General features: G+C 37.3%; 1 protein-coding gene across 1 annotated transcript in view; it reads right to left on the reverse strand.

Moving 5' to 3' along the window:
• The window catches only part of PBRM1 (polybromo 1), a 137,118-nt gene that overhangs the window by 49,705 nt on the left and 62,523 nt on the right, over nt 1-24,890 (reverse strand). Inside the window, exons 14-17 of the mRNA XM_006876054.1 lie at nt 24,529-24,805; nt 17,930-18,035; nt 14,766-15,408; nt 12,564-12,775 (exon numbers count right to left, since the gene is read on the reverse strand). Of these exons, the coding sequence (XP_006876116.1) occupies nt 12,564-12,775; nt 14,766-15,408; nt 17,930-18,035; nt 24,529-24,805 (1,238 nt within the window). The remainder of the gene's footprint in view (nt 1-12,563; nt 12,776-14,765; nt 15,409-17,929; nt 18,036-24,528; nt 24,806-24,890) is intronic.

Here is a 24,890-nt window from a genome sequence, read left to right on the forward strand (position 1 = left end):
TGCCACAAATTCCCCCAGCTGTGAGCCTTCCAACCTTCTAAGTATTCCTTTATATGTGGTTTAGAGTTCTGGGACCATCCCCTGAACCTACTTGGTCGGGTATTCTGTGTTGTTGTTGGCGGAGCTCTCTACTATACGTCCACCCGATCCGCCATCTTGATTTTTTCCATCACTGTTAACCATTCCCTCCTTCCTCTTGATACTGAAAAACACTACTAAACTTTAATCTCTATATATTTGCTTTTTCTTAGTTTTTTAAAATATAAGTGAGGTCATGCAATAGTTGTCCTCTTATGATTGACTTAGGATGTTCAGAATATTTTCCACTATTCTTTTAACTTATGTATTCCTCCTTATCTCCTGACACCTTCATCTTTCCTCTGCTAACCTCCCTTTTGATGTATATTGCACCCACGTCACCCTTGTTATATTAACATGTGTCTACCCTCTAGCCCGCGAATAATGCCTTCCCACCCGTAACCACCATAGATTGTCTTTTATCAAGAAAATCTTTTCTTTTTTTTTTAAACTTTTTACAACACTGGTCTCATATAGTATTTGTCCTTTTGTGATAGACTAATTTTAGTCAGGATAATATCCTCCAAGTTCAATCATTTTATAAGGTGTTTCACAAGTCCATCATTATTCTTCAATGTTTTATAGTATTCCATTTTATGCATGTACCAAAGCTTGTTTAACCATTCTTCTGTTGAGGGCCACTTAGGCTGTCTCTATCTTTTTGGTATGTCTCTTGTAGATAACACATTGGAGGATCCTGTTTTCTTATCCATTCTGTTCCAGCAGATGTGGCACACCAAACCAGTGCAGCTGGTCCCAAACTCACACTGGCATGGCTCCCAATCATCTGGCTCCAAACTCATGGAGAGCAGGTTCTGCACTGGGGGTGGATGTGGATGGGAGTGTAGGGAAAAAGAAGATATCACACCTTTCCAATTGCCCACGCAAATCTGTTCTGCCAGGCCTTCCTCCACTGCCAAAGCCACTCACAAGATAGTCTAGCCTTTCCTGGCCAGTCATTCACCAGTCAGTCACCCTCTCTTGCAGTCCCTTTGGTCTTTTCTCCCAGCAACCACTCCAGCCACCTCTCTAACCTTTCTTTCTTTTGAATTTTCATCTGTGTCTGTTAGTTTGGGTTCTTGTATCTTTGCTGTAGAGCGTCTGTGTAGTTTGTAGATAGACAAACTAGTGTGTCTATGTATTTTCCCATCTTGTAGAAAGTGCTGAAAATTCTATTTTTATTATTTTGAGGGTTCCCACACTGTTTACCACTGCAGCTGTACCAGTTTGCATTCCCACCAATAATGAACAATGGTTAGAATTTCCCCTCAATCTTACTAACATTTATTGTCATCTGTTTTTTATTTTTGCCATCCTAGTGGGAGTATAATGGTATCTCATTGTGATTTTGATTTGCTTCTCTCTGATAGCTAGTAACACTGAGCATCTTTTCATGTGTTTGGTGGTCATCTAAATATCTTCTTTGGTGAAAAGTCTATTCAAGTCCTTGGCAAGTTTCATAATTCAGTTATTTGCTTTTGTTTTGTTATCAAAATTTTATATACATGTTGGTTATAAGATTCTTGTCGAATATATGGCTTCTAAGATATTTCCCTAGACAGTAGCTTGCCTTTTCACTTTTTTGGAAGTCTTTTGATGAACAATTTTTAAGAGGTACCATTTATTTATTTCACCTTTTGCTGTGGTGCTTTATTGTATTAGATAATTGTTGAAAACTAGGACTGACTGACAGCGTTGCCCTGCGTGTGTTTTCCTAAATTTTCCTTTAGTTTATACATTTAGTTCCTCAATCCATTTTGAAACACCAAACTTTTTAATGGTTCTAGTACAGTCCATCATTTACAAAGACTGTAAGTTTTGTTGATGTTAAATCTTTGCCTACATCTTTCATTACTTGCTTAGGAAAATTTCTCATAAATTAAACTGATGGGATTAAGCATTTTGAATGTTTTAAAAATGCATATTCCAAATTGCCTTCAAACAGGCTGTACCAATTGTAGTCCAATTTCACTATTTGGCTACAGAGAATCTGTTTCTGTATTTCTTCTGCTACCAGAGACATTAAAATTGTTTTAAAACCTTACCAATTTTGGTGAAAATGTTATCTAACAGTTGACTCATCAACTGAGTCCCCATGATTATGTGACAGACCCATAATTTTCTATAGAATTTTATACTTGTAGAAACACTATAGCTAGACTGAAAGGGACAAAGAATAAAAAATGAAAAAAGGCTGTCAAACTCCCAAAATTCTAGAAGTAGGAAACAGGCTGGTAAAACTCTCAGGTATAAGCACATGTTACCTTTCATGAAAGGAGATGATTCAGAGATATTGTGCTGAGCTGCAGAGGAATATTTCCAAGTCTTGAAACCTAATGGAGTTTACTCAGCTGGATGACAACTGCCTGGAATTGATGACTCCTTTTTTCCTTCCATATCTCACTTTTTAAACAGGAATATCTGTAATTATCTTACACATGTCCCATCATTGTGCTTTTGTAGTAGAGAACTTCTTTATTTATAAATTAATAAGCCCGTAGTTGGAAAATAATTGCTGTTTTAGGCTAGAGTATACCTAGAATCATTTGCCGTCGTGTCAGATCCGACCCATAGAGACCCTATACAGGGTTTCCGAAGAGCGACTGGTGAGCCTAAACTGCCAACCTTGCAGTTCAAACAGCTTTGCAGTCTGGCGGATTAACCCACAGTGCCACACCATACTCAGAATCACACCCATACCTAAATTAGATAATTTAAACAATGAGATTTGGAACTTTTAAGATGATGGTATTTACATGAACTTTGGTACCTGATGGAGACAATGAGGAATATGTTATTAAAATGTTGAAGATGGAAATCCTTGTTATATAGTGGCAGAAAGCTGCAGTTATGTGCAAATCAAAACTTGTAAATTGGATATTTCGTTGGGAAGATTTTCAAGCGAAGTGTTGAAGGTATGGCTTGGTCTTTGCATAAAAAGCAAAACGCAAAACCATTTAAGAGATTGTTACAACAGACTAAGTGAGGTATAAGGGGTTGTTGAATCAATTAAGTCTCATAGCAACACCACGTGACAGAGAAAAATTATCTTATAGGTTTTCTAGGTTATAATCTTTATGGGAGCAGACTGTCAAGTCTTTCTAACGGAGAGCCAATGGGTGAGTGTGAACTGCCAACTTTGATTAGCAGCCGAGTGTGCCACCAGGGCTCCTTGACAATGTGATTAATTCAATGCCAAGCTCTGTAAAAATAGAACTTTCCTTTTGATATGTCCAAATATGTCAAGAAATCCGTCTATTTGTTTTTCTACAGCAGACATGCTTCCATTAGCTGACTTTCTGTTCTAATCTAAATGCATTGTCTTCTATGTCTAGAATTTGGTTGTCATTCCAGATTTCCCTTCACCATCATTTTAGTGATTCCCTTTGTCTTTCTACTATAAGGGAACTGTTATGTCTTCATATTCTCTGTTTCTGCTTTACTTACTTCCTTATTTGGTGGAGCATATTATTTATGGGGTGGTTAATGCACTGGACTACAAGGTTGGTTTGAACTGCAAGGTCCATAGTTCAAGCTCACCAAGCACTCCTTGGAAACCCAATACAGATTTGATATGAGTTGGAACCAACCTGACGGCACTGAACAACAACAGTCCTTTAGTAGCTCTCTAAAAAAGCTGTATGGAAGATAACTTTTTGAGGTCTTGCATATCTAAAAACATCTTTATTCTACCCTTGGTTGGGCATAGAATTAAAAGTTGGGAGTTGCTCCCACTTTAAAATTTTGTGTGCACTGTTCCATTCTCTTCTAGTATCAGTTTTGCTATTGAGAACTCTCATGTCATTTTGATTTCCTGACCTGCTATGGGCTTTCAATCGCCAAAAGCTTTTAGAATCTTCTCTTGGGTTTCATTATCTTAAAACACAAATAACAATCTGCTTAGGTATTAATCTTTTTAGACCACTGAGTTAAATATTATATGGGCTCCCTCAATCTGCATAATCATGTCCTTCAATTCTGGGAAAATTTCTGATTATGTCTTTAGGTAATATCCTCTCCTGCATTTTGCAGAAAGCCAGTTATTTAGATTTGGGGCCTGCTAGGAGCTATGGTAACATAGTGGGTTGTGAGTTGGGCTGTCAACCCTAAGGTCAGCAGTTTGAATTTACCAGCCACTCTGGGAAGACACACGAGGCTTTCTTATCTCATTAACATTGACGGAGTCCTGGTGTGGCACTGTAGGATAAGCACTGAACTGATAAGTCAACAGTTCAAATTCATGGGCTGCTCATTAGAAACTTGATACAGAGTCGATTATGAGTCAGAATTGACTCGATGGCACTAACAACAGACTGATTTATTTTTTGTTATAGTTTTACTATCTAAAGGCTTCTTCTACTTTATTTTCAAAATGTTTTCTTTCTACCATTTTTTAATTTCCAAATAACTTTTTGCTTTGTAAATGTTTATTTTTTAGATTTCTGATCTTGTTTTAAGGATACAGTATCTTATTATCTCTCTGAAGATCTAAATTCTAGCCTCTCTCCCCATTTTAAAAATGTTTTCTCTTGCTACATTCAATTTGCTTTTGTTTCCCCCAAGGTCCTCTTTTCTTTGTTCTTCATCATTCATTTTAAAGACTTTCCTTAAACATTTATTCATTCTCAGTTATCTGCTCTCACTTATGAGGTGCTAAAACACTGACTAAAAGTTCTCTGTGCGCAGACAGAGTTGGCTGACAGAGAGGGGTTTCACTGACGAACTCCAGATGTTATTAACTTTAAAAATTTTTTATTCTCACTGCCAGGCCTATTTCTCAAAAGAAAAATCTTACTTCAGTTTTTTGGTTTTTTTTTTACTTCAGTTTTAAATAACAAAACTTATTCAAAATTAAAACAACAATAATGAGGTGTGTGAAATGTTTTAGTTTCCCTAAATTTCCGTTTGGTGCTGTTAGAAACTATCTCTTAGGGCTTAAAGACAGACATACATATCTGCTACTCAACTTTCTGGTCAATTGTTAGCCTTTAATTCCTAAGGTAAACTCATACAGGATGGTCTGTAGCAGACTGTAGTTCTTTCATGGCTAGAAAAAATGAAATAAAATCTTTATATTCACATGGAAAAAGAACCACTTCTTACCTAACTCAACCACCCAGTCACAGTGTAACGCTGGGACATGTAGTTTTTGAGTTAGTGCAAGAAAAGAAGTATCAACTAGTTCTGACAGCCTAAGAAGGCAGCTGTTATCTAGTGGGATCACAGAATTATCATTTCTGACAAATTATCAGGTAATATTGGTGCTGTTTGTTCAGAGAACATACCTTGAGAACTTGTAAAATAATTCAAGGAGCAACTGTTACTAATTGTGCATTGCCAAGAACCATGCCAACTAATCTTAAAACAAAATACAAAAACAAAACAACCCTTAGTATATCAAACTTGTCACTAGGAATAATAGCAGGAAGCTCTTCAACGGTCCCACATGTCATACTCAGCACAGCACTGACATTTTCTTTTTTCTTTCATTGGTTTCTCCTCCAACTTTTTATTATTTCTTACCTTCTATTTACGATAGGTTTGATTTGCTCTTCTTTTTCTAACTTCTTGAGGTAAAGTTTAGATTACAGATTTCTAGACCATTCTTTGTTTCTAAATGTCAACACTTGTGTGGTATAGATGGTTAACATACTTGGCTAATAACTATTAGACAGGAGATGTGAATTCACCTAGAGGCACCTTAGCTTACAAGAAAGGTCTGCAGATATACTTCTAAGGCAAGAAGTGACTGGCTTACAAGCTTTCAAGAGGGAGCCTATATCCAGAGGGTGCAGAGGAAGGTAGAATCTCCATTGAGTGGTATCCAATCTGTCTGGGCGGAACTGATGAAAGGAGATGGGAATAGCACTCATGTAGTACAATAGTGAATAATTACTATCAGGACTGACTGTGAGGGTTGGAAATGTAAAGGTAGACGTTTTGTAGCAAAAGTATGGGAGTGGTTGATTCTGCAGTACAGGAATAGAGGTCCCTGGGACCATCAAGGGAGAAGAGTGGAGTGCGGACCCTACCCAGAGAAGCAGTGATGCCAGAGATGGAGGCAGAGATAATGACATGGAAAGATGGAGCAGCTGGGGACTCTAAACCCAGAGGGGGAGAGGGACTGTGTGCTGACGACCAGGGGTCAGGCTTGCGGGGTATACCCTTTGGTTGGTTGATGATGCATGGAGCGGATTGTAACCATGGCAATATAATGATATACGATAGGATGAATATAAAGCTGGTGTACTCCCAAGTAAACTATCACATGATTCACAATAAAACATTAAAAAGAAAAATCAGCCATTACAAAATCTATAGGATACATTTCTGTCACACATGGGGTTGCCATGAGTTGAAGCCAACAGGATAAAAACTGGGTTTTAATGGCTGTTTTGGAGCCCTGGTGTGGTACTGTAGGATAAGCAATGGATTACTAATCACAAAGATGGCAAACCCACCAGTCTGTTCTCAGAAACCCTACACAGTGTTGTGATTAGCTGGAACGGACTTGACAATACAAAAACAACAATGGTTGTTTTAAAATTAAGTATTGAGATTGAGGGCAAGGTAGCAGACAAAGCAGAAAGGCTGTAGAGACCCTCTACAACAGAGATACATTAAACCACACAAAACATGCAGATAACAGTCCTGGAACTCTGAATTTCAGACAAAAAGAGAAGTGAACTGAATGTTTACTAGGCAATAAAGCTGAACAAATGTGTTTTAAAAAAAATAAGACTAGTGAGCTGTGCCAGCTGACCAGCGATGGTGTAGCCATCTGTAGATTTTGTGAGACAACAAAACACACTGGCATTGCAGAGACATATTAGTGGCTCATGGAGATTAAAGGTATAATTATTCTTTTATTCAGCAATCTCCCCTGGAGACAAGAGGCAAGGCCAGCCTTCACCAGCATAAACCCTCAGGGAAGTTTGCACCCTCCCAGCAGGTGGAGCTGCACAGAGATAGCCACAGTTGCATGCCCCATTAAAGAAGTAGTGAGCTGTCCACAATAACCTCATTCACGAAAGCCCTGCTCAAATCTGCAGATCTGGCCTTAGCCAACTCTGGACTAGTCCTCACTAGGACAGGTAGATGAATAAAGGCATGAGGGAAAAACAAATAAATAAAGGAGATTGGTGATTTGTGTCAGCCAGCCAGCAAGGCATGTCCATGTTGAACTTTTGTGGGAGACTTTGAAGGCAAGAGGGTGGTAGGTAGGTGGCAGAGAGGCCTAACACTTATTACAGTGTATACTCCCAGGTAAGCTCCTGGTCTCTGGGTGGTAGTATACTCCCAGGTAAGCAACTGGTTTCTGGGTGGTAGAAGTGAAAACTAAGGGAGTGGGGAACTGGCGGCACCAACTCAAGCACCTAGAATCAAGTGTGGCCTCTCCCAGACCTGCAGAGATGGTTCTGGCCAGCTCTGGACTAGCAAGACCTCTCATCCTCAACTGCCTTCTGGGACAGAAATACCCTGATCCCCAGCTGCTTTGGGGTTTGTATGAACTACTTCCACATTGGGTATCCAGAACAGACAACACCTAGCCATACAGGAACCCCATCTATGGTTGACAGTGTTACTGTCTCATCCCTTGCCCACCATGATATGAGATCCTTGGGCAGCAAGAGACCTCAGAATTTTCTCCTTTCTGGGTCTGGCACCTCTCCTGGTTTGTTCCTTTTATTGTTGTTGTTCTTTATTCTTTTATTTTTTAATGCTTTATTGTGAATTATGTGATAGTTTACATGGGAGAACATTAGCTTTACATTCATCCTATTGTCGTCAGCACACATTCCCTCTCCCTCTCTGGGTCTAAAGTCCCCAGCTGCTCCACCTCTCCATGTCATTGTCTCTGCCTCCATCTCAGGCATCACTGCTTCTCTGGGTAGGATCCAGCTCTCCGTTCTTCTCCCTTGATGGTCCCAGGGACCTCCACTCCTACACTGAAAAGATAATCACTCCCTTCCTTGCTACAAAACATCTACCTTTACATTTCCAACCCTCTTCATCAGTCCTGATAACAATTATTCACTATTGTATCACGAGAGATCTATCCGCAATTCATTTCATCAGGTCCGCCTAGACAGATTGTCTCCCTTGCTTTCTATCTCCACTTTCATTTTTCTTCTTCTTTTTTTAAATGTTTCTCTGGACTAAGAATCAACAACAGCAAATGACAACTTGGGATTGGTATACACATTTACAACACCCAGATTTCAATACAGGTACAGAAGTATCCAAAGTAAAACAAACCTACAAGACTGAAAATGGGAATCAAGAGATATCAATTTATAATGAAGAAAAATGCAAAGTAAAAAGGGGTAAATATAGTTACAGAACTTTCAAACAGTGAGGAAGTTAAGTAGATTTCAAGCTAAGACCATTTTAAACTGGGGAAAAATTAATAAATTACTCAGTAACTTCAAAGAAAATTAATACACCTTTGCATAAAATCAAGAAAAGGGACATCCTTAAAGATTTTATAAACATTAACACAACAGCAATGAAGAAACTAAAAGGAAAAGGCAAAAACAAAATGAACTCAGCACAGAAAATTAGGTGGAACAAAGAAACCAGCTGCTCTACAAAAACCTGTGATATAGCAAGTAACTAATCAATTTATACTTATTGATAGTAAATTAAATGCATCAGATTAAACGCACTAGTCGAGAAACAGAGAGTGGCAGAATGGATAAGAAAACAGATCCTTCAATATGCTGTCTATGAGAGACACATCTTACATTCAAAGACAAAAACAGACTGAAAATGAAAGGATGGAAAAAACTTATGAAGCTAACAGCAATCAAAAGTGAGAAGGAGTGGCAAAATTAATTTCTGATAAAAAAGACTTTAGGCAAAACCCAGTATAAGAGACAATGGACAGTATCTCATAATAAAAGGAACAACTGAACAACAGGGCATAACCACAATAAATATCTATGCTCATAAAAAAATATAAAACAAACTCAAACAGAACTGAAGAAAGAAATAGACAACTATACAATACAAAGAAATTTTAATGTACCATTGTTGATTAAGGACTGACAAGCTAGAAGGAAACTTAACGAAGACAAAGAAAAACAAAACAATACAATCAACCAACTCGATTTCATAGATTGATATAGAGCACACAACTCAACAGCAGCAAAATATACATTCTTTTCCAGGGGACATGGAACACTCTCCAAAATAGATCATATGTTAAGCCACACAAAGCAAGTCTCAATAAGTTTAAAAACATCAAAATACTATGAAGCATATTTTCAGAACACAATACTATAAAATTAGAAATTAGCAATGGAAGATAAAGGGGAATAAAATCAAATAGATGAAAACTGAGTAATCCCTGCTTAAAACCTACTGGGTAATATAACAACAAAAATGAAATGAAAACATTCTTTTAATCAAATGAAAACACATTAAAAAAAAAAAAGAAAACACAACATAAAACCTTTGGGACAAAGCAAAAGCAGTGCTTAAAGAGCAATTTGTAGCAAAAACACACACATCCAAAAAGAAAAAAGAACCAAAATCAACACTTTAACACAACATCCCCAACAATTATGCAAAAGATATATAAAGAAAAACTACAGTCACCAGACTTATGGCACTAAACAGCAATCAGTTACTAAGAAGTATTGCATTATAAATGTTAAATTGTCCATTTCTCCTCTCAATTATCTCAATTTTTGTTTTATATATTTTGGGATTTTGTTATTCAGTACATACACATTTATGTGCCTTCTTTATATCTTAACCCTTTTTGCATTATGAAATTGCCTTGGTCTCTAGTCCTAGAATTATCACTGAAGAAACTGAAGTTGGGATCTCACCTGGGTGGCATTTTCAATTTTAAGTGAACATCTTGACCTCAGCAATGATAATTATATGGAATGGATTGTAATTAGGGGTAAGTCTCAGATTTACCAATATAAATTAGAAAGCAAAGTCCAATCAAAATAGGAGTCCCTAAGGGGATCTATTAGAAGACCCTATTAGATCTCCTATTTTGATTGGTCCTTGCTTTCTGGTTTGAATTGGTAAATCCAAGACTTACCCCTAGTTACGATCTGTTCCATAAAATTATCATTATTGAGAGGCTTCTAAGGGGATCTACAAGGAGCTCTGGTAGCGTAGTGGTTACGAATCAGGCTGCTAACCTCAAGATCGGCAGTTCGAAAGTACCAACTGTTCCGTGGGAGAAACATAAGACTTTCTTCTCCTGTAAAGATTTGTAGCCTCAGAAACCCTGTGTAGGGTCATTATGAGTAGGAACCTACTCCACGGTACTTAACAAGGGGATCTGCTATTAAATTCAAGACAGAGAGGTTAGCTCTCTCTGTGAATGTGGGAATGTCTTTCTTTCAACTTCATATTTGAAGAACAGTATTGTTAGATATTCAACTCGTGGCTTAGTTTTTTCTCTTTCAACAATTTGAATGTGCTCTGATCATCATTATTTTTTATGAGAATTCAGCTACTAATCATTATTTCTTTTATATGAAGAGTTATTTTGTAACTGCCATGATTTGCTTTCTCTGCTTTTAGCAGTTCATGATGTATCTAGATGTGGTTCTTTTCGTGTCCAACTTACGTTGGGTTCTTAGAAATATAGGTTAATGTTTTTCAACAAATTTGAGAAATTTTCAGCCACTATATCTTCACCTCCTTCACCCCTTTTCTGCCTCTTTTCTCCTTCTGGAACACCCACTAAAGGTAAACTAGGACCCTTGACACTAGGGGTTGTCCCTAGGTCTGTAAGCAAGGAGTCAGCCAAAGATTTAGGCAAAGGTTGTGCTCAAACAACTTAAACCTGGAAGACTTCACCCTCTGCAGATCAATTTGTATGGGAATTAGGGAATGCATTGTAAGTTGCAGTTAGTTTGCAAGCACACTTGGAATTTTGTTTTTGTGAGCTTTTCACATCTTCCCTGTATCTGTGTAGCTTTCCAATAAGGCAAAAAGGTGTGAAGAGCTAATTTCAGCCTGATGGCTTTCTCAAGGATCCCGGGTGATGCAATGGGTAAGCACTTGGCGAAAGATGGAGTGGTCTGCTTCAATAAAGACTTACAGTTTTGGAAACCCTATGGGGCAGATCTAGTTTAGACTATAGGGTAACTGTGAGTTGGAACTGACTTGACACTAACAAATTTTGTTTTGGATTTGGTTTGGATCTCTCATTTCAAGTTGTTTCCCAACTCTCACCATCAGCATGGGCTAGTAAAGCTAGCAATGATACTGATATCCCTGCACACACATACAATGCATCATCCCAGAAGAATGCATCCCACTGATAGCAAAGCTGTTGGGTTTTGCAGCTAGTTCTAGGCTGGTAAAATGACTATTTTCACCAACCAAGTTCCCTTCTCTTCTTTTTTTTTTTGGAGATGTCACTCCTTATGATAGTTTACTTCAAATCAATTATTTTGTTTTTTTGCCTACTAAGGAGGAATTTTGATGTTATATTCCGTGGGAGAAAGATGAGGTTTTCTGCTCCCGTAAAGATTTACAGCCTCGGAAACTCTGTACAGGGTCGTAACTGACTCTAGGGCACATCACCACCACCATCACATACTAATATAACTCTTTGAAAACCAAATATTCAAGGTATCATGAGAATACGTGCTTTATCAGAATGATTAGATTTATTATAAAAGTACCCACTGTCAAAATATTTCTAAATTCTGAATGACTAAAAAAGTAACACTTTTAGGTTGACATGACTAAAATTAAATTTTCCTTTTATGAATATAATTCATTCAAAATAACATCTACTTATTTGGTTCAGAGTATGCGTGAGGAAAATCATGCTACTGAATGATGTGGCAGAAACCTGACGCATTCACCATCTCGTAGCTCCAGATGGTTTCGTAGGCTTTTATCTTCCAACAGTGTTAAGAGGTATTAAGCTCCCACACTTGGGAATTGACTCTTTTCTTGGATACTAGGACAAGCAAATCTGTCTCGAAAGAAGTACAACCAGAATGCTCCTCAGAAGCTAGACTGGTGAGACTTCACCTCACGTACTTTGAACATGTTATAGGAGGGACCAGTCCTGGGAGAAGGACATGATGCTTGGTAAAGCAGAGGGACTAGAGAAAAAGAAGACCCTCAATGAGATGAAATGACACAGTGGCTGCAACAATGAGTTTAAACATATCATTTGTGAGGATGACACCAGTCTCAGCAGTGATTTGTTCTGTTGTACACGGGGTCACCATGAGTCAGAACCTACTCAATGGCACCTAACAACATGATGAACAGCAACAATAACAGAATACCAGCAACTTCCAATCTTTTTCAGCCTGGTAACTAAAAGTGATAATGATAAAAATATTTCCATTCTACCATGCCTATTTGAAAGGCAAAAGCATGAGTCATATTTACATAAATAGAACTCTCCTCCATAGTTAATTATTATATCACCTAGCATGAAGTGTAATATTTCTACATATTTAATAAAATGAAAAGAAACCAACCTCTTTTTTCTTCTTCTCGTTTTAGTTTATCTTCTTCTATTTCTTTAGGTAATTTTTCCTTTTTCTCTTTCTCCACATCATTATGCAAGTGTTTTGTAGTATAGCTGAGAGCTGGTGAAAGGAGGATCTCTCCGTTTTTACAGAGTTCATCACGGATTTTAATAAAAAACTGCTGAAGTTCTACTGCATCCTCATATATTTCGGAATCTGTCCTATAATGGCATCAAAAGCATCCATGACACACAAACTATTTCATACACAATCGTACACTAAATCCTGCTAAATATTTCTTTCATATGCTAGTTAATACAGTGGTACTTCAATTCTAAGAAAAGTAGCTTCTTGATATTTAATAAAATCGAATCTGAATTGTCATTTGATTATAATGAGCCTGTTCATGACCACAAATTTCCTTAAGGCTCACTCTGTGTAGACCATGTAAAAGGAAACGCCTCATGCTTTCCTGTGGAGGTACATGGTACACGCATCAGCAGATTCTAGCAAAAGAATGTGTCTGCCAGAGTCAAGAACAGGGCTCCACACCATAGCAAGCATTTAGTGCATTTAATCTTTGGATTCTTTTCTACTTTTAGTGGGGACCAATAAAATGAATAAAGTGTTAACAAAAGATTTTGGCAATGCCCATTTTCTTCTCTTTTGGGCCTGCATCATGGTTGCCAGGACTGGTAGGGCTTAGTGACTATTTGAACCTAAACTGAAAAGCTATGAGGACATCCTAAAATGGTTATAGGCCTTGGAGTCTGTGTTCACTTTAGTTCTCCAGAAATAACTATACAACTCTCGGGAGCTAACATAGGCAATATATTGAAAAATGGGGGAAAATTACGTATGTCACACTCAGAATATTTCTGAGCCACTTTCCTCATGTGAGGTTAGTACTGGATTGCTAACCATAGGTAAGTGGTGAAAATCCACAGCCACAGCTCCCTGCTTCTGTAAAGATTTACAGAGTCACTCTAAGACACACTCAATAGTAGTGGGTTTTCCTTATTTATAAAATGAGAAGTTTAAGCATTGAATTCATGAGCTTAATATTTTTAGGATGCCTATCTTCATAGTAATACTAATAATATAGTGGATAAAATCATAGTGTGGTGTTGTTAAGTGCCATCGGGTTGGTTCTGACTCATAGCAATCCTACATAGGGTTTCCAAGGAGCAGCTGGTGAGTTTGAACCACCAACTTTGTGGTCAGCAGTTCAGGGTTTATCCTACCGTGTCATACTAGGACTCCAGCATGAGGTTAGTTCTTATTAAATACTGCAAGCAGATACACTACCACCTTTGTTTGCAAAGGTAAGAAAGACATCTCTTCTATTGTGCATCAATAGATCCCACTCTCCCAGGCCTCAAAAGCAAAAATCAATCATGCCAATGATGGGAAAAAGAAAAAAACACTAATTTCTTATGACACAAATCTGCTTAATTCTTAGAATCAATATGTCATCTATACAAGACAAATGTAGTAATAATTTAAGAAACAAATGCTTTTTGGAAGAATTACTGAACTAACCACAAGATGGAATGAGGGATGGGGAAGTGGCTTCAGACTTAAAACGATTATTTATGCAGACTGAGGACAAACACAGACATGTAAGCTAAGTGAATGCACGATTTCTGTATGTTTTGTTTACGGGTGCATCCCAAGCACCAAGAATATTAACTAGAAGTTACTCAGCAAACATTTGTTGAATAAAGGAACAACTCCAGTAGATTTTGAATACAAAATGTCCCTCCATTTTCTTCTTTATTTCTTTCTACCCCCACTGTCTACGAATAAGGATGTATTTTCTAAATGTGGCCCAACATGTCTCTTAAAAGACCATATTTTTCTCTAAACCTATGCTTTTGCACATTTAAGGGTGCTTTAAAAAGTTTGTGAAAAAAATGGGATTAAAAGATAATGGAACTTTCCAGGAATTTTCCGAAACCCCCTAAGAACCACTCAGTTTACCTAAAATATCTTCCCTACTGCTCATCAGAATCCTACCCATCACACTATTCTTGCCCAATAACTTTGTCTTTTTAGGAAAACTATCGGTCAGAGTCCCATTACTTATGATAACATCTTTACTAAAGTACCAGCATATTAAATACTGTCTTACATATGGATTTATTTCTTCCTAAGCTTAGGTCTTGTATTATCACATCTTCTCAAAAAGAAATGGCTTTGAAAACATACCGATTCATTCTTCTTGCCCTTTCCAGTACTTCAAACATATGCTCTTGAAATAAGTCAAGCCGCCGGTAGCGATTATTTTCAACATTCTTCCTAATTATGTCAAAAGTAAGGGGAGGTTTGTTTGGCAAGCTGGGATCCACAGCAGGTATTTCTGCTAAAGAGTCACTGTAACACCTTCCCTCATCATCCTGATGACTCATTACAGACACAAAAAGATTGTGGATAAGTTCCTGAATCAGTAAGGTCACATTTGGGACATGAGAGTCCTCATCTCCCTCCAGGTCTCTGCGAGTTTCAAGCAAGACTTTATGGAGAACAAGGGCATCTTTGTAGATCAAGGACTCAGGCTCATTGTATGTACAAGCATTGTTAAACATCATGACAAAGTCTTCAACCATGGAGTCTATGTCTTGGTACTTGTTGGCCATCATGTGGCTTCGAATTTTTTCCATGTCCATGGGCTTTTTGATGGTCAGATAGTAGTCAGGCAGCTCAGATCTGGAGGGTAGCCTCAGAAATATGGCACTGAGGCGGCGGCCCCTCTTATCAGTATAATTTTTAACAGCTTCATAGACTTCATTTAGTTTCTGTTGCATTGGAGTCATGTATTTTGATTTTTTAGGAGAAATGCCACTCTTCCTACCTAAAAAAAAGAGATTTTAATGTTAATGCACAAAATTAAACAAATGAATCAAAATTTGTATAGAGTTTGGTGGCATAACGTAAGAAAGGGACTAGTTCATGTGATTTGTAAAACATAACAATTATCATAAGTCCAGTAAAAGGACATGTCCTAAACACAAAAAAGAAGTGAAAAGAAAATTAATTTTCAATAAAATTTAGTAAAAGACTAAATACTGTTATGTTGAGACAGTTCTGAATAAGGTAGAATAAAGCTAATGAGTATGACATTCTGTCACTGCTGGCATACTTAAGAATAACTTTTCTTCATGGTGAAAAACAGAAATACAGAGAGCTATAAAGCAGAAAAAAACAAGTAAAAATACTGAACCTTAACTTTAAAGAAAATAACTGCATGAATTGATGGTGTATTTTTGCTTTCTATGCAAATACATGCACATACACCCACACAAATATTTCCTAGCTTAGTCTACTGAGAATGCCAAGAAACAGTGACCAACTCAATACCTGGGTACCAAGTTTATAATTTTGAAATACTAATTTTCACTAAAATCTCAGGGCTCCTTGCAAACACTGATTGCCTGTTTGTGCAAGATGAGCCTGGTATATTTTGAAACACCAGACAGTAAAGAATACCAATAACTTTCTATCATAGTCAAGACAAAAGAACATAGGAACCAGCCTGAGACAACATGAGCATCAAGAAGGATAGTAACTATACTGGTTTAAATTGAGCAAGATGTCTAAATCTAGGAACTGTGAATGATACATAAAGCAAACCAAACTAGGTAAGTTTTGAAGGATTGTTAGTAATCCAATGCATTAATTTAAAAATTAGTAAGTGAAGGGGAAAACAAGCAAACAAACAAAAAAATTAAGCTTTTATCCTCCTTTAAAAAAATAAAACAGAAACCTTCTAATAGTAGATAACTGAAGTTTCTTTATATGGAAGTACTATAGATAATAAATAAACAAGGATTGATAAATGAAACTATCACTTTTCTGTACACTTTTAATGAATTAATGAAGTGAGCATCAGCATTTGTTAACATATTAGAAAAAAATAACAGCCATCATGTGCCCCCTGATGGAAAAGCATACACAACCTATGACAGAGGATCAAACATGAATCTGATCAAGCTTTTGGCTTCAATCACTAATTTACTGGAGAAAAATAAAGAAGAAAGGAATATATTAAACTATAGGTACAATAAGTAAAAGCCAAGCAGGGAAACTATAGTATAAACACAAGCTAATCAACAAATAAACTATAAGGGGATGTAGTAAGCAGCAATGGGCTCAAATGTAGTAACTGTGAGGAGGAAGGAGAACCAAAAGTGTTTCATTCTGTTGTACACAGGGATGCTATGAGTCAGAACTGACTCATGGCACCTAACAGTAGGATATAAGGAGGGCACAACCTTGATAAATGTTAAACTTGGAAGATAAGTATACTGGCAATACAGTGCTCACTGTACTGTTTCTTACATTTGTATGTGTTTTCAGTTTTCCATAATAAAAACATGAGAAATAATGATGAAATTCTATATTAAAATCACCATTCAAATAAAGTGTATATATTTATTTATTGGAAAATATACATTTTCATATTGTTAAATAGTCTCCTAACTCAACTTATGAAATTCAGTTTAGTTTAGAAAGAAAGATATTATGTCCCTACAAAGTAGAATATGAAAAACTCTGCACTTCTGCCATTTGATCTTTGTGAAATTACAAGTTTCAGCAAGCATTTTTTAACCATTCCATGATTATTACATTATTAAGTTATCACCATTCAGCAGTATATCATATCAAAGCTATTGTACAATTCAGTTTACAGTCATTTAATATAAAAATGCAGGGCCTATTTCTTCTCCCCACTTTTAGTAAATAAAGCTCTAGAGAATATCTGATATTACTATCACTTGCTTGGTATTCATTTTACTTACATATGTTAAGTAAGGTAGGAATCCTGTGTTTAGCCTACTTTTGCCGTATTTGCTTTCCTTACAGCTTTTAATAAAGCTACTTCCTACAGAGCACACTCACAGGACAGCTCAGTTAAAGTGACAGTACAGTGGCTAGACAACTGTAAGCGCTCAGTTGAGCACTAGCAGGAGCTGCTGGAATTCCATTTTAATTCTGGTAATTATCAAATGTACAAACAGGCCCAAAGAAAAAAAACAAAAAAAATGCAAAAAAAGAAATTACATCTGCCACTCTCTCAGACTCTTTTAGGTATCACATAAAGAAAAAAATGCATAGTCTTAAAATTGAATATTTATGCTCATCATTATGTTCATAGACATCATAAAATATCTGTAGCATTCAATAAACAAAACCTTTAATAGTCATATTCTATCTCTCAGTTTTATTACTTAAAATGCAATAAAAGAGAGTACTTAGGAGGAGGGAAGAAACTCCATGCTGCAGTGCTAGTGAATACAAGTATATTCATCAATTAATGAAATAGTATTTCAAGAAATCAATAAGCTGAGTCACAAAGGGCTCAAGTGCCTTACTCAGTTTGAGTTTTGGAGAAGCCATGTCATCCTCGTCAGGCAGAGGGCCCAGCTCTTTCCTTTTATCCTTGAGCAACTTCTCCAGGATGTGTGCATCGTTGTATACCTAATGTTCCATAAATAGACTTAAAAGTTATTTTTTAAAAGATTTTTTTTATTAAAGTGTAGTTTATATTCATTAAGCTTTAAAACCCACTTAGGAACTAAAACTACCAAAACAAAACTTCGGTTTACTACCCATACACTGTTTCCGAGCTGATTCTGACACTGTACCTGTAAGACAGAGTAGAAGTGCACCACACAGGGTTTCCAAGGTTAGTGGTTCAAACTCACCAGCTGCTCCTTGGAAACCCTATACCTGGTCACTGTGAGTCGGAATAACTCGATGGCATTTAACCATAAATCGTTATGCAAGCTGATTGCCACATCTTTCTCCTGCTGAAAGGCTGGTGGGTTATGACTGCTGACTTTGGGGTAAGGATGTATAAAGTATAAAGTCTCATCTGTAGAGAAGGCACCAATCCCCTCTTGGTCATCGCTCTCTGAAGACTGAGACACGGGAGAGAATATGTACCCAAGAATAAGGTTACTCACCCTAATGGCCTCCTCCCAGAGTTGCCATTCCCGGCTTCCCTAGCAAAGGCTCTGTCCTTCTGACTACTCACCACAACAGACAGTATTAGAGACTAAGTAGCCTCTCTTCTTTGGCCACCTCTCTCTCTTTTAAAACTTTTTATTGTGAATTGAGTGAAGGTTTACAGAACAGACCACTAGTTTCACATTCAATAAACCATACAAGTCATTATAACCATTGCCATCCCTTGTGCCATCAGTTAACAATATTTACCTCCATTCATTTTAATACTTGTACTCCTCCCTGTGTCTTACACAACCTTCCATCTTTTCTGTACCAACCTCCCTCTTGTATATTACCTTCCCCATCATCCACATTTGCATGAGTGTACACAGTGAATAATTTTCCCTTTCCTCCAACCCCAGTAATCACGTTTCTTTTAGCAAGAAAACCTTTTCTTAACTTTTTAGAATAGTGGTTTCATGCAATATTTTGTGACTGATTATAATTTCACTCAGCATGTTGTCCTCCAAGTTCATCCATGTTATGAGGTGTTTTGCAGATTTATGATTGTTCTTCAATGTTGCATAGTACTCCTTTGTTTGTATTTATCAAAGTTTGTATCCATTCTGTTACTGTCTCTTGACTGCTGTATTTAATCCATTTACTTTCACTATAATTACAGATAGGTATGAAATGATTGCTGTCATTTTGCTATTTTCTGTGTGTGTGTGTGGTGTTGAGTTTCTTTGCTCCACATAAATTTTTGTACTAATGTTGTTTGTGGGTTTCTTTACATTTTCTTCATTGCTATTCTTTCAATGTTTACTAAATCTTTCTGATTTTCCCTTATTTTGATGTGAAGGTGTATTCATTTTCTTTGAGGTTATTCTGTAATTTAGGATTCCCTCCCCTCCGCGATTTAAAGCACCTTGTTTTACTTGAAATCTGCTTATCTTCCTTACCATATGGAAGCTCTGTATATACACTAATCCTTTCTGTTTTCTAGTTGATTTAATAGTAAGTTGATTTCTCTGGGTTCTTATTTTCAGTTTTATAAGTTTGTTTTACTTTGGATACTTCTATATATGTGTGCTGAGTTCTGGGTGGTGTCATGAACGTTAATCTCAGATCGTTATCTAGTCTAAGTCCAAAGAAGACGCTTTAGTATTCTCCCCCCGCCCACCCCACCACCTGCCAAAGTTCTAAAGGAGGAAGAACCCATATTTTTTCATTTTTACTGAAAGAGGAGAATAGCAAAGCATCCTATTTCTCTTTTTCTAAGAAAGAGCAAAGATTGATTTCTTCACACATTCACACATTTGTGCTTTACATTTCTTCTGACTAAAACCATGCACTTTCAGGAAAAGAAAAAGCGTACCTGTGAGATCAAAAGTATATAACAAGACTCTCTAAGCAAAAAAGTAAATAAATGTACAGAGAGTCTGAGGAGAAAGTGCAATTTTAAGCCTGGGTACTCTTGCAGCTTTCAAAGATATATCAGAATTGGGTCAGTAGAATAAAGACAACAGGTGGATCAGAATCCAGGTAATCGCTCTTCCAGTAACTGATCATGTGACCTCAGGTAGATTACTTAAATGCTCTGCCACTTTTCTAAAACTGAACAATGGGGATAATAATATATGAGGGGCTTCAAAACATTCTTGAAAAATCCCATTGTAATTTAATTCCATTTTTCCAAAAGCTTTTTGAAACCCCCTCCTATAAGTAAAACTATGCCTACCTCTTAAGTTTATTGTGTTTTTCAAATGTAGTAGATTTGAATGTGCAGAGTGTTATGTAAATGTGAGTATCATTTCTTTGCACAGAGTCATTTGTTTTTATGGACAAAATAGTTTGAGACTGGGAGACTAATAGACAATTTGAATATTTGATTAATAGGGACCCTGTAGCTAAAACTTGCTAAGTCTCTGAAAAGTATATTCTGAAGCCAATTTGCTATACATTTTGTCATCTGAGGAAATTCTGATAAAAATTTTACTTTTCCTTTAAATGTGGAACCAGAATGAGTTGCAGTGATATAGAGGAGCTGGAATTACATAATATCTTTTCCTTTCAGGAACTGCTCCTCCTCCATTCCATGAGATTCTGGTGAGGCTGTCAAATGTGTGGCTCCTCCTCCTCCTCAGCAAAAGCAAGCATGTGATCCACGCAGGTCAATCAGAATACTCACCTTACTTGACACAGTGATTGGTCCAGCGCTGGTCATATAATCCAAGTCCATAACTTCTCATCTGTTTGTTGTTGTTTGGTGCCTTCAAGTGAGTTGTGACTCATAGCGACCCTATACACAACAGAACCAAACACAGCCCAGTCCTGCACCATCCTCCTAGTTTTTGTTACACTTGAGCCTATTGTTGTTACCACTGTACCAATCCATCTCATTGGGGGTCTTCCTCTTTTTCACCAACCCTCGACTTTACCAAGCATGATGTCCTTCTCCTGATTATACGTATGAGGCACAAAGTCTTGCCATACTGGCTTTTAAGGAGCATGGGGGTTTTACATTTTCCAAGACAGATTTATTTGCTCTTCTGGCAGGCCAAGGTACTTTCAATATTCTTCTCCAACACCATAACTCAAATGCATCGATTTTTGTACTCTTTCTTATTCATAGTTCAAACATTCACATGCATATGAGGCTTCAGTCAGGTGCTCCTTAGTCCTCAAACTGACGTCTTTGCTCTTGAACACTTTGGAGAAGTCTTGTGCAACAGATATGCTTAATGCAATATGTCAGTTGATTTCTTGACTGCTACTTCCATGAGTGTTGATGGCTGTTTGAAGCAAAATGAAGTCTTTGACAACTTCAAGCTTCTTTCCATTCATCATGATGTTACTTACTGTTCCAGTGGTGAGGATTTTTGTTTTCTTTATAATGAGAATGATGTTAGGATAAAGTGGTGCAGTAAAAATATGGCTGTCAGGATCCTCCTCACATGGTCAGCAGTTTGAATCTTCCAGCTGCTCCATGAGAAAAACATGAGACCTTCTGCTCCAAATGTTAACTTTGGGAAGTGATGCTGAACTGGAGCTGGTAGACAGCTTGGATTCCTTCTCTGAAAGAATTATGTTCAGTGTTTGACCATCTAAGAAAAATTCGAAAAAGATTCTCAACTACTTCTCCCTTCCCTCAAGTCCCAGGGTTCTACAACGTCTCACAAATTGTGGAGGATGGCAAATTGTAACTCCATAGTTCAGGCATCAGTCTGGAGAAATTGTCTCACCTATGTAGTCTCAGGAGCTGAGGAAACTAAATCGTCAGGTCAGACTGTTGTTGTCAGATCCTTTAGTATTTTTTTTGTAAAATTGGTCTGGTTATTATAAATTCCTTTAAACTGTGCTTATCGGAAAATGTCCTAATTTCATCACTGTATTTGATGGACAGCTTTAATGGGTATGTAATTCTTGGTTGGCAATTAGTTTGGTGTATGTCATCCCATTGCCTTCTTGCTGGCATGGTTTCTACTGAGAAATCAAGAGCTTCATCTTATTGGTTCTATTATGTAAATAGTGTTTCATTTTTCCTGAGCTGCTTTCCATGTTTTCCTTGTCATTCGTTCAGGAAGTATGAATATGGTAAGTCTTGGTGATTTTCTTTTGGAGCATATCCTGTTTGGGGTTCATTCAGCTTCTTGTATGGTATCTTCTCGTTTTCATGATGTTAGAGAAGTTTTCTTTCAGTAGCTCTCCAAATATTTTCTCAATGCTTTTTATTGTCTTCCTGTTCTGGAATTCCAATTGCCCATAAGTTATTCTTCTTCATGTTGTCTCACATAAATCTCAGGCTATCTTCCAATTTTTTTCATTTTGCTCTGTTTATTCTTCTAGCTTACTAGTATCGAGGGATTTATCTCCAAGGTCACTAACCAGGCTTCCATCGATTCAAATCTACTCCTTTGCATGTTCAATGTTCATTTCTCAGATCATAATATAAAGATTAATCTTCTAGATTTTTATTTGCGGGTTCTGTGTTGTTTCAAAATTTGCATTTATTTTGTCTGGTCTTGTAGTGTTTCCCTAAATTCTTCTAAAGTTATCTGTGTTCTTGCTTTCCTCGATCTTTCTGTCAATCGTTGAAGGTACTTAGATATTCTTTTGAATTCGTTCTCAGGTAGTTCCACTAACTTTTCTTTCTCAAAGACATTTTCTGACTCTGCATCTTGGCCATTTGTTTCAGCCACTCTCATTTCTTCTGACATATGTGAGGTAACATCTTCTGTTGGCTCTGAGACATTGTGGTATCATTATATCTATATTTAATTGATGATTATATGTTACTGTGTTCTTAGGCTCTTAACAGATTTCTCTTGGTGGGTGTTATTAGAGAATGGAAGCTAGTGTACCATTTTATTGTTTGCTGTTTTTGCAGCTGAGTTTAGGGTGGGTTTGGCTGGTTTGGGCTAATGTCTATGGTTCATCAGGTGGTACAAAACTGGTATCGGCTTCTGTCAAGTTAGTGGAGCTGCAGTGAGTATGCTAATGGCTGAGCTATATATGCACAGTTGGAGGCAGGTGGAGAAGGGGTGTGATGGCTGAGTTCTTAGCCCTAGATGGAATTCCTATAGGCCTATGTGTTACTTGTTTGGGACATCCAATCTGGAAGTAGCTCATGGAGGCCCTTCAGGTTGCTCATTTCAGCATGTGTCAGAACTAGAGGGCAGATGGGGGCAGGGTGGCTGCTAATGGTCTAATTCTGGCCTGGAGCTTCTGTGGGTTCTTCTGTAGATCTAGAGCAGAGTCTGCCTGAATCTAGGTGTCAAGGCAGTGCAGCAGGCAACCACTTTACCTGGCTCAAACCTTGTAACTCAGAACTTCTGGAGCACAGGGTCTGCAATGGGGGTGGATGAAATAAGGGTGAGCAGCCAGTCTCACATCTGTTATCCAGAGAAATATGTGAAGCAAGAAGGAATCCCCTTTGTCCAATGCTTGTCTGAATGTACATTGTAAGGCTGCTATCTGTATGTCTCTCCAAAGCTGCTTGCAAAAGTTCAAGATGACCATGCCATGTCCAGCCTGTAGAGGCTCACCAGTCAGTCTCCTTCTTTGCTGTCCCTGCTCAGCTTTTCCTCCCAGTAGCTTTTCAATCCATTTCTATAACCTTTCCTCTGAAGTTCAGGGTTACATGATTGTCATGTGTTTGTTTCATTTGGTCTCCCTTATCTTTGTTGAAGAGGGTCTGTGTAGTTTACCTTCCTAGTCCACCATGTTGCTTGGACCCCTGTCTTAAAAGGGAGGGTCTTTTCTCTAACAGTGACAGACAACTGGCCCATTAACCAGTGATACTGAGGACAGTGCAAACGACAGAACAATTTCTTTGTTCCACAAGCACTCTCTGTGCCTACTTTCATTCAAATGTAATAGCAGAAGAAAGGAAGTGATTTGAAAATGTTATTCTGGAAATCTAAAATATACAGAGGATACCAGATAGAAAAATATCAAAGACATCAATATGTCTTAATATACTAATAAAGAACTATAAATATTAAGATACTTCATACCAAAATCAATTATTTAGAAGTGCATTTATAGGAATATCATGCCAACTCTTACATAATCATACAATTTTATGGACTTTCCTTGAAGTATGACAACTGAGGATAGTGACGATGAAAGATTTTAACGCTACTGGCTCTCATCTGAGTGCTTATTTGGTACCTTGTTAAATGCTCTCTCTGTAATTCCTTATTTAAATCCTACCACCTGATCCATAAATTAAGAAACTGAGTCTCTTAATTAATTAAGAAAGGATAAGTTACTGACACAGGAATTTGCAGAGTCAGATTTAAATCTAGCATGTCACACTACGGAGTATGTGCTTTTAATTTCTATAGTGTACTGCCTACCATTTTAAACAACTAAGAAATAACAAAGTATTGACCTAGTTATGGAGAAAAATATCCTAAATTAAGCCTCTATAGGGCTGGCCTCTTAGCAAGCTTTATTCCACCAGCATTTAAAACATATGCATACCCCACATATCTGAAGGACTTTTTGTCCTTACCTGGGAACCCTCCTCGTTGTAATGCCTGGCATTCCGGAACATCAGCTTCATGTCTTCTATCATTCCCTCTTCCCCAGTGTATTTGTCATTGCGAATGTTATGTTCAATTATTTTCAAATCCATTGGCTCTAAGATGATTTTATAATAATCAGGGTAATCCTTTTTGGATGGTTTAACCATAAATAAATCACAAAGTCTTCTGCCTGACCCTGGTTCTCGAGCCTCAAGAACAACGTTGAATAAGATTTTCATTCGCTGCTTTCTTATGTTCTTTTTACTGTTGAGGGAGGAGGCAGAAGGGGACACATAAGTTCATGCTCAGTTTTTTTTATAAAGGGATGAGCATGAAGTGAAACAAATTA

Source organism: Chrysochloris asiatica, unplaced genomic scaffold, assembly GCF_000296735.1.
Source record: "Chrysochloris asiatica unplaced genomic scaffold, ChrAsi1.0 scaffold00350, whole genome shotgun sequence".
Classification (NCBI taxonomy): domain Eukaryota; kingdom Metazoa; phylum Chordata; class Mammalia; order Afrosoricida; family Chrysochloridae; genus Chrysochloris; species Chrysochloris asiatica.